The sequence below is a fragment of the Doryrhamphus excisus genome, linkage group LG20, assembly GCF_037039965.1.
Source record: "Doryrhamphus excisus strain RoL-2023G ecotype Guam linkage group LG20, RoL_Dexc_Guam_v1.1, whole genome shotgun sequence".
Taxonomy (NCBI): domain Eukaryota; kingdom Metazoa; phylum Chordata; class Actinopteri; order Syngnathiformes; family Syngnathidae; genus Doryrhamphus; species Doryrhamphus excisus.
In genome coordinates this window covers 15339316-15350063 of record NC_136376.1, presented here as the reverse complement: position 1 = coordinate 15350063, position 10748 = coordinate 15339316, and the positions used below count along the sequence as shown (strand labels likewise).

Below are 10748 nucleotides of genomic sequence, written 5' to 3'. Positions count from 1 at the left end.
CAGTTATTATAAGCACGTCTACGTAGTTGGTGTGAATCAAAGTGAGTCTAGCTTTATTAATATTTTTATGAATTATTTCCATTCTATTAAGTTTGACTTGCAACCATAAAAGAGAGGGCGAGTGGTGTAATATGAGAAAGTTTTAGGGCCCTCCGTTTTAATATGTCAACTGAACGTGTGAGGTGACACACCAGTTACTGTTACTGTATGCCAGATCCTCCGTCATGATATCATGAGACGCCAGCGTGGCCTTTCCACTGTAATGTTGACAGAACGTCACTTCAATTTAATGTTTAGCATTAGCTTGGAGCTGAGAGTTAATTTACTCAGACAAGTCAAGCAGCACTTTATCTGATGGGGCAGTTTTTGTACACATAAAAACACTCTGGTATTTAGCCGTCTGCACCCACCAGCCACTTCTTTGGGTATACACACAAAACGTTATTTAAGCTGAATGGAGAGCTCTGTTTGCTTGTTTTCCTACTTGGGAGGGGCCAATTGGGGGTAAATATGTTGGTGTGATGGCAACCATGTTATTATATCTTGGGACAATACTACCCAAGTTTCATTTGGATATATCATTTGGCCCTCCGTATGTTTTTGAACAGTGAGGCCAATTTCCTTTTGATAGTATGAAAACATTTGGCTTTGACATCATAGATGAATATGAGACCAGAGAGCAACTTTTCATTACATCTAGATTGGATCCACATCTTAAAGGATGACACCTTCTGTCTGAACCCATTCATTTTGTGTTGTTGGAAAATGTATTGGAACTTGTGGTAAATTCTACCTTGGGTCCAGTTTGCTTTAATATTGAGTCCGGACAAAAGCTGTGTTCAACCCACGGACCCTGGCCTGTGCAACCGTACTACAAAATATATAACTTAGGTTGTGAAAACCTGTTTTCAAAGTCAACAGAGTAGTCATTTACATTGTGTTGATAATCAAAAAGTCAAGTGTTATATTTTCATGTATACTACACCGCACTGCAGCGGCACATAGCATTATGAAGAGTTTAAACACAAATACGAATGACAACGAAATGTACTCGTTTCATACCCATATCTGGCAAAAATGCATTATCTGTAAATGTAAAATGAGCTGTAAAATCCGGCTCATCCAGAGTATAAATTAATTTTTTCTCTCTAAATAAATAAAAAATCTGTTGTAAACGGTACATTGCAGCAGTAATTGTTCTATATATGAATAATGTAGAATTGTTAACTCTAAAAAATTGAATTAAACAATGTTCTTCCCAACACCAACGAGTTAACATTTCAATTAACTCAGTGTCACATATCAGATTAGAACTTTAACACCTGATGAGTAAAACTAAACATTTTCTGCACTATAAGGCGCACTTAATTGACAGGAAAAATGGGTGGGTTCAAACACACATCTTCTAAGACGTGTATCCCACTCAGATGGAAATACCTGGAAATAAATCTGGTCTCATATTCAACGTTGGATGTGAGTATTGACACTTTTGCCAGCTATTTAGACAACGCTGGTTGGATGTCTAGCAAGCAGTTGATGTTTGCTAAATACAAGGATGAAGAGTCTTGAACTAGTCATGATGTGCTATATATATCACTATATTGACACTTACTTTGCCTGCAACAGAAGAACCAACTGACATAGCATACACACCTATTCCAACGAAGACACAAGCGTACAAATACATGTATTTAATTGTGTTGTATTCAGATATCTTTTTATCGCTTGCAATAATCACTGTTTTTCATATGTACATGCTGGCGTTCGTGGTTCTGTTGCAGGCAAGTGTTTGGCCAGCTATGTGGGGCGGGTTGAGCATGACCTGTGAACCAGGAAGTGCGGGAATCAGTGTGTGTGCTGCACTCTGGTGGTGGAAGTGTGAAAAATAAAGTTGACTGGAAGCAGCCGTTCGCCGTGTTCTTTTTTTGGTATTGAAATCCTTAAGCAAAGATTGATTTAAGCTGCTCGACATTGTTCTATACTATAGAACAATGTCGAGTGCATTATTGCCCACTTTTAATGCAGTTCGGCGCAGGATCGGATATATGGATAGTTCAGTTATATCGATATTTTTTCCGACTCTCGAGAATATCGATATAACGAGACTTTACTGTATATAAGGAAAGCAGGAAGTGAACAAATGTAACAGTTACAGATTGTAAAAGTACCAGATGGAGGGGTAGGATTTAATAAGCTTTGCTTCTTCCTACTCCTTTTGGACATGTGGAACTGGGAACTGATTATGGGATGCACTCAATTGGAATCTGATGCATGTTCAAATGAAATAAAACCATTACCATTACCATTACCATTACCATTACCATTACCATGTTGTCATTTTCATGGGATTGTAAAGTATATGCAAAGTAGTATCATCCTTGAGAGCATATACCATGAAATAAGATCGCTGATACAGCCTTCGTATTGGCTGTTGTGAGATGGCCGGGTGGTTTGTCAACGGGAGCCCACTCAAAACTCAATACAGTAAAATATTTCATATTTCTTTGGTGTATTCCGTTGGTTTTGCTGACACGTTAAAGTTTTTGTATTCATTAGGTTTGTTTTTCAGCCTTCATTTTGTGTTGGAGTGTTGGAGAAAATTGCCCAACTGAACGTTGACGAAGGAATAAAAGAGGAGCAGGCAAGTTATAATCATCATTTATAGTTCATGGTCATTTTCCTCATACTCATTCCAAGTACAGATCTCTGGAGAGCAGAACCGACAGACAAAATGACAGAACAGACACAGAACTTTTTGAAATGGACTGGTGTGAAATGTTCAGATGGTTGCATGAGCATCAAGCACACATTGGACTATTTCATAATGCCACTTGGAAACACGCACAACACATGAATGTATCTTCATCAAACGGTCCGCCTTGAAGAACGTCTGGTTTGCCGCACTCACACGAGTCATTATGGCGGGGGAAGGCAGTGATTCTCCAACCAGGTGCTCATTCCTCTTCTGCGTCTTGGTGTGGTTTTGGGTCAACGTGGGCTACTTGGCCTGGTTAGCGTTTGTATCAAAACTATGAAGGATCACACGTAAAAACAGGAATGGGGAATGAAAAAAAAAGATGCAGATTTGTTGATAAAAGCTATGTCTAGTAACACTTAACACTTATGTCTTTTTCTGTCCTTTTGATGTTTTTCATTCCAAAAAATGCTTTAGGAGCTGTTATAGTTTGCGTCATCTATACAACAGGCTATAAAACACCACATTGTCACAGTTCAGAAAGCACATTTAGATGTGGTTGTACTGTATATAAACATATGCAGTGGAATAGGATCATTCTGCGTGCATGACCCACACGGTCACTTCTGAGGAAGCCGTCGCCTTCTGACTTGACAAGATGCAAAAAACAAAGGCCTCCACTTGTCTTACTGGCACAATGGACATTTTGTTCTTGTAAATGACACCGCAGCCCACTTCATTCAGCTCACGGTCCCTTCTGCTCGAATGAGACACTTTAGCCGATTCCATGGACGTCTGTCAGGAATAGCCACCCCCGCCCCGCCCCCCACCCCCTGTGGATTTGCTGTCAGATGGTCTTCTCTGTCCTTCAAATCAAATGTTTGCTATGCATGGTGCCGTGTTCTCTAGAAACAAAAGTCTAAACACCACAAACACAGGCGACTTAAAACGAAACCATTAGCTTGGGAACCTCCGTTGGCAACGTGCATCTGTGCTCCTCTGGTGGCCGCAAACCAAGGAGTCTGATCATCCCGTTCTTGGAGTCAAATCACACATGGATTATGTTATTTGGTTGTCTTCAGTTTACAGACATTCATCCATCCATGGTCTCATCCCAGACGGTCTTGTGTCCGCAGAAATATCCTCCCTCCCATCACCGCATCTTCTTTTGACTTTTCAGAGCATTGTCTTCTTGGAAAAAATGACTAAATAAGGTTCAATTTTGTTATCATACTGTACACAATAATGTCTTGATTTGCCTTTTCCTTAAATGTTTCAGAAGGTCCGCCACAGACCAGCACTGCGACAATCACACATAGTACTCCTTGTCCTTGTTCTTCTTGTTCTTGCTCGAAGTCTTTGCATTGTTGGCCGCTTTCTCTTTGACGATGGAACCGTTGGACTGAGCCGAGTTGCTGATGTAGTTGCGGCTCTCGTCCACGTGGTAGGAACCCTCGTCTCGATTCCGGTACTTGTACATGGCGTAGAGCAGGATGAGAATGCACAGAGCCGCCGCTGCTACAATGCCCACTACCATGCCCGTGGTGCTGCTGGACTCCCGGAAGACCTCAGACGAGTCCGGGAAGCCCTTCGGTCCGGCGCCCGTGGGATTGGCTGCGAGGGAGACAAAAACCGGATGGCTGAACAAATCCATACTTTTTAGCATCGTAGCTTATATAAAGACTTGTGATATAAAAACATGAATCGCAGGTGACCTCATTTTCCACTTCTCACATTCTCACAATGATTAAAAAAAATCATATTTCAACTCCATGTTACTAAAATTATATTGCTTCTATTTTGTTAGGATACAATATTTGACTTTATTTCTGTTGAAAAAAAAATTCCAACTATTTAAATGTTCTTCCTGTAAATTTTCAACTATAGTCCTATAATATTTTGACTTTATTCTCGTAAAAGCATAGCCTTTTCCACAAGTATCTAGTAAGTTCTCTCAATATTTTTACTTTATTCTTTTAAAATTACTGCAATAACTGTTGGTATAGTTCAATATTTAAGCTGTCACAAAATAAAAAAAATATTAATCAATTAACAGAGTTCCAATAATTCAACCTGGAGGTCACAAAAGCATAAGCAACCTTTTCTGTTTCTGTTAGTGGCAGGAATTTTTGGATAACAATTTTTTTTGGTAAATAGAAAAATGCTGTTTTTGTCGTATTTGGGAACTGAAGGAAATGTCCTGATGAAAGATAACTCGAAGGTTTCTGACTGTAATGTGGGGGGTGAGTGCAGGACCAGGATCGAGGGCAGTAGCATCAATTGCAATGTATTTATACAGCCATAGAACACATTATTCACAATATGAGTAAAAATCATCTAAAATGGCTGGTAATGCCTGGGATTTGATTTGATTTTAATGCACGACCTGTATTGACATTTAAAAAGGAGTCAGTGTCTCGCCAGCCGTGAACCTCACCACTTGCCATAGAACAAATATGAATAGGAAAATGATTGAAGGCGGTCTATTCCTTTGGGATGAATTAAGGCGGCGTTGTGTAAATGCTGAATTCCATTAGCTAATGCTATCCCACCCACACACCCTGCAGTGGAAATGCAAGTTACATCAAGGTTTACCTGATGTGCATCGAAATATACTCCACGGCCATTTGAAAGTACTTTATGACTCCTGGTCATCTTAAACAAATTTGTTCTTGTGTAGTGAAGAAAGTCAAAATGTCCCTTTTAAATCAGACACGCCATAAAACCTTCATATAAACCTTTTGCAAACCATGTTTTAAATCCTTGGACAGCCATAAAATCTCACATTACTCACGACTAAACGACAAGGGAATGTCACACAATGTCGTTTCTGAGTGGCATTTGATTTACTCGTACCGACCACTCTCAATACGTATATACATATATATTTATATAAAGTGTAATGCTGCGTTAAATGAATGTGCATGTCAATTTCCCTCTGTAATCTACTTCCTGCGGGTAGATTATCCTGATGATGTTGAATGGGCCCGTTCCCAAATGGCACAGTGAAGGTGAGCTCCTGGAGAATGAGAGCTTAGCTAAATTTTGTAGGAAGGCTGGAAAAAATGATGATGTGTTAATGACGGGGAAAGAAGCCCAGTTTAAGATCATAGTTAATTAGGAGTTTTACAGCAGCGTCATGAATGAGCAGACATGAGCAGCATTTATTTCCAACATCCGTTGCAAATGCAAACAGGATGACTCAATGAGAAAAACAATTCCTCAATAGACAGTCAGCAGATTTGTTATTTTTTTTATGCCAGAAAGACTGTCCGCTTCACTTTTGAAACGGTGCCGCTCAATGAGGCATATTTTGAAAACACGTCAGCCCCCCTGATATTATTCAGCGCTCCTGGCACATCTCGCTGTGTGTGTTTTGTTGCAGTCATCAGTTCTGCTTAAGTCTGTCTTTGTTGCATTGGAGGAATCCAAACACACCAAATTTGGAAATGAAAGCTCGCGGTTCCGCAAGATTGAGGCAGAAGGCATAATGGAGGGATTAACATCTGACTTCATGTTGTCGTTATTCTGATGTACACAAACCAACGGTAGCAAGTCGGGCTGCAGGTCTGCTTTGCTTAGTTTTGGTTACTGACAAACCCTTTGAAAGTGGAGTCACGGTTTACAAAACAAATACCAATTTGGCTCAAGAAATTTATATTTCAGAAAATAGAGTATTGTAAGAGTACTATAGTACTATAAAAGTACTACCCCTATAAAATAAAATATGTAATATACAGTCATTTATAGTGTTTCACCATGGAATCCAAACAATATTTTATTTTAATAAGGGGACATATTGACACATTTTCTGTCAGGGATTTGTATAATACTAAATAATTTATTTATTATAATAACATTATTTACAGTAATAATTTGAAAATATTATATAACATATTATATTTGTTATGATTATTATTCAATCCAATGTGTCTCCCCAGACCCACTTTCTCAATCTCATGTCACATTGAATATTTTTTTGTAAGTGAAATATTTTCTGAAACTCGGCTGCACGGCGACCGAGTGGTTAGACCTCACAGCTAGGAGATCCGAGTTCAATTCCACCCTCGGCCATCTCTGTGTGGAGTTTGCATGTTCTCCCCGTGCATGCGTGGCTTTTCTCCGGGTACTCCGGTTTCCTCCCACATTCCAAAAACATGCTAGGTTAATTAGCCACTCCAAATTGTCCATAGGTATGAATGTGAGTGTGAATGGTTGTTTGTCTATATGTGCCCTGGGATTGGCTGGCCACCAGTCCAGGGTGGACCGTGCCTCTTGCCTGAAGACAAGGATAGGCTCCAGCACCCCCCGCGACCCTCTGAGGATAAGTGGTAGAAAATTAATGAAATATTTTCTATGTTTGTTTCATTAGTGCAAAACAACAAATAAACACTACAATATCAGGACAATTTCTTACATTTTTCCTTGAATAGTTGAAATTATGAAACTACGAATGAAATAAAAATGCAGGAGGTGTAATGTATGATGGTGGACAATGTTGTCCAAATAAGTGTAGTATTATTTTTTCATTTGGCGACATGACTCCATTCAACTTGATATTATCTTTGCACAAATAGATGAAAGATGAACTTTAATGGTGTCCACATGTTAACAAGATGATTAGTCAGTCAGTGTTTGTTGTAGACTAAATGGAATTCTCTCAGTTTGAGTGTTCAGGCAAACATTGCTTTGACTGCTACGATATCATCTAATGACGGACACAATGGACAGATGCGTCTATTTTAGGGAGCGCTCATCTCTGCGATGCAAAATGAAAGTGTAGTAAGAGTAAGAGTATAGAAAGTGTATGTCGTATGCGTACGTTGACTCGGCTTGTCTATGGGGAATGGAACTGCCACCGTTGTTCATTGACATGTTTTCCACAATGCTTAGCCTGATCAGTGGTCAAAGTAATCTTCCGATGCCAGAAGACATTCAAGGACGGGCCGGGAGATCCTCCAGAGGATTGAGTGTGACTTAGCCTTGAAACAGATTAGCTCTGCTTTTGACATGGTTACTTATCCTCGGGGACAGGTGCACAATGTACGCGGTTTGACATAAGTAATGCATTAGGACGAGTATTAGCTGTGAGTTAGCTTTACATTGTATCTGCAATCAAGCGGTACAAGGTACGTACAACAGGCTGCCACGTTTTTGCCCGTTGTGGCAATGCAGGGTTGAGTGCAGATGCCAATTCTACAGGACTGCACGTTGAGGAGGACGGTTAATTCAAGTCACCGTTTTATTACACCCTGGTCTTGTTTCTGGTCTTGGTAAAGAACCCCCATACTTGTTGATGTCGGTGCCATTTTATTTCATTGCAAACCTATTTGTGCTGTTATGAAGGAAATATTCATAGTCAGCAGTCAAGTCAAGTTGGAGGAACAACAACAACCAAAATCTATACTAAAACGAAAGCTAAAATTTTGTTGGCCCTCAAAAATACTCATGAAAATGACAAAGAAAGAACGGGCTCAATACAAAAAACTGTAGAATTGTCATTTCCTGTCTTACTGTCCTGATTACAAAGCCTGTTTGTAAGAAAGTTACAGCCACAATTTTCTCATCATTAACACCAGACAATGAAAACACACGCCTTCACCTGTTTAAGACAAATAGTTTGAGAAATAAACCAATATTTTGGCACAACAATAGTAGTAACAAACATCGTCCATATTTGTCCATGTCAACTGCAGGCTGGGAAGCCACTAAACAACAATTATTATGGTTATCGCAATTATGTTGTCTACGACAAATGAACGTTTAATACACGCCCCAGGAAAAACAGCGAAGCAAAACGATGGCGGACACATGGAGGAGTGTACTCATGCAGACTGATCTGTGTATGTTGTACATCCATGTTGGAAGCGCTACGTTCATCTGCTACATTCATTACGTCTGAAACAGAAGACGAGCTTTTACAGCTGTTTGATCGCCTTATTGTTAACTATTTCACGTCTTTGTGCAATACACCATGCACACTAACAACTGGAATGAATCACTTCAACGTAATGCACTGTTAGTTGCATGAATCTGCCAAACATTGTACAAAGATACTGACTTTGAATGTGGCCATAAATGTAAAATACATAAAAGTAAATGTTTGCCCTGAGCATCATCATACTGGAAGTGGCCTAGACTGCCTACCCAGGAATAAGACTGTATTCTTATTAAATTGTCTTATTAAAATGTTGTCTTACATTCAAAGTGCCCAATGACTTCTCCCAATGAAAAGTCTGAGCTTTTCTTTCTGTCACTCCCATACACCTGGGAATTAGAAAATAGTTTCTCAAATGTTGGGCAAGTCGCAAACAACAGAGGATGATCGTGATGGTCATTTTCTTCATCAGTGAAGCAGAGTCATCCCAAAACGCTGAAAGTCCCAACAAGCTGGTTCAAAACTATGAACATCTTCACATTTAATTACACTACAAATACCAATTACATGCACACTGCTTCAATTTGGAGGCAGTGTTTTTTTTTGTGAACTCAATCATGTAGGTATTCCATCTATTCTTAGTCAGTGGTCTGCTCCAAAAACTCCCAAATACTGTGTAAGATGATACTTTCCCTTTCCAGGTGTGAAAGCCTCCTTAAACACGTAATTAAACAGTATGACAGTCAGACTATCAATCACCTTCTGCTATTTAACATCTTAAACGAGGACGCTATGTGGAGCTCAGTAATGAAATGATTAATACTGCATTTAATGCAGTTCAGGGAGCCATGTTCTGTTGCCAAAAGATTAGCATTCACTAGCTCATTAGCGGACGTTTGCTCAGCGTTGTCTATTGAACCACCTGAAGGCCGAGGAGGACATCATTCAAACTCTCTCAGATCAATAACGGATATGAGCGTTGCGGATGATTTTGGAAAGCAAGTGCTTGGCCGTGCAGCTCGGACTTGGGCGGGTGGAATAATGTGGCAGGCACGAGGCCTTGGAGATGTTCTCCTAAGACCTCAGCCAAAATACATGTGACTGTTTGTTCATCAGTACTCTAATATTGACTTCATTTATAAATGATGGGCAGCAACCTCCACTCAAACTCACCCAGGGGTAAAATGAAACACGAAGCAAATGACCTTAAAGTGCCAGGCTTGGTGGCAGCACTCAAAGTAAACTCAAGGGGGGGTTGAATGTTGTGAAAAAGCTGCCATCATAACTTCATCCTCTCAGTCTCACGTCAGACATAAATTACAGTATCGTGGTGGCAGTATCACCTCAAGTCCTCGCAAGGACACATTTCAATCATTCCATCACAGCCGAGCTGAGATTCTTTTAGTTAGCATGCAACAGCAACATCTTACACCGATCTCCAAATCTCCAAATCACGGAAATGTTTGATGCTCACTTGAACGCTTACTTCCATGACTTTACCAAGCTCACACTGTAAAACTTTGAGTCCGATCAAATTTTGAAGGTGGTTGTCCTTGTTTGAAGTTATTCTGACAGTTACCTCCAAGAGTCACACTTGTCAAGTACAATTTGTAACAAATGGTCCTCAATAAAGACTATTTTTCCTCATTTGTATCCAAAGAGATTCTCATTTATTTGGTCGTTTTCAAGAATGTGCTGAGTGACAAAGCTAGTTTAGGGAAAATGTGGTTACTTTCAGGTCCGTGTGGGGTTTTCTTGAGGGGTAATGAAGCAAACACGACTATTAGGGATTTATTGAACACTAAGGGTGGACTCGAGCCGACCACAAAGTGAGGCTATGTCCGCACCAACATGGGTATTTTCAAATGCACACATTCCAAATCTCCATCCACACAGTTGTGTTTTAAAAAAACTGCTCTCCTCACAAAATCACACTCACGGGCAGTCATACATCTGACAAGGTAATGCCGGCGCTGCTGCCATAGACTGTAAGGCAACTTCAATTAAATCATTTCCATAGGCGGCACAATAACAAACATGGCAGGGTGATACACTTTTAAATGGTTAATTCGACCTTTGTGCGCTAAAATTATTAACCATAAAACTCTGAAAATGTAAGAGACAGGCAACCACATTTTGTTGGCAATTTCATTGATGTGTTTTTGTGCAATGGCA

At 39.9% G+C, this 10748-nt stretch overlaps 1 protein-coding gene across 35 annotated transcripts in view; it reads right to left on the bottom strand.

The window, feature by feature from the left end:
* Positions 1–2330: 2330 nt before the first annotated feature.
* Positions 2331–10748, bottom strand: part of LOC131107920 (neurexin-1a-like) — a 250969-nt gene continuing 242551 nt past the window's right edge. For 9 of the 35 annotated variants that reach the window (XM_078787439.1, XM_078787440.1, XM_078787443.1 and 6 more), the window contains one exon: positions 2331–4309. In XM_078787439.1, the coding sequence (XP_078643565.1) occupies positions 4005–4309 (305 nt within the window). In that variant the 3' untranslated portion in view covers positions 2331–4004. The remainder of the gene's footprint in view (positions 4310–10748) is intronic. The other 26 variants (XM_078787449.1, XM_058058403.2, XM_058058405.2 and 23 more) reach the window with 7 other exon arrangements.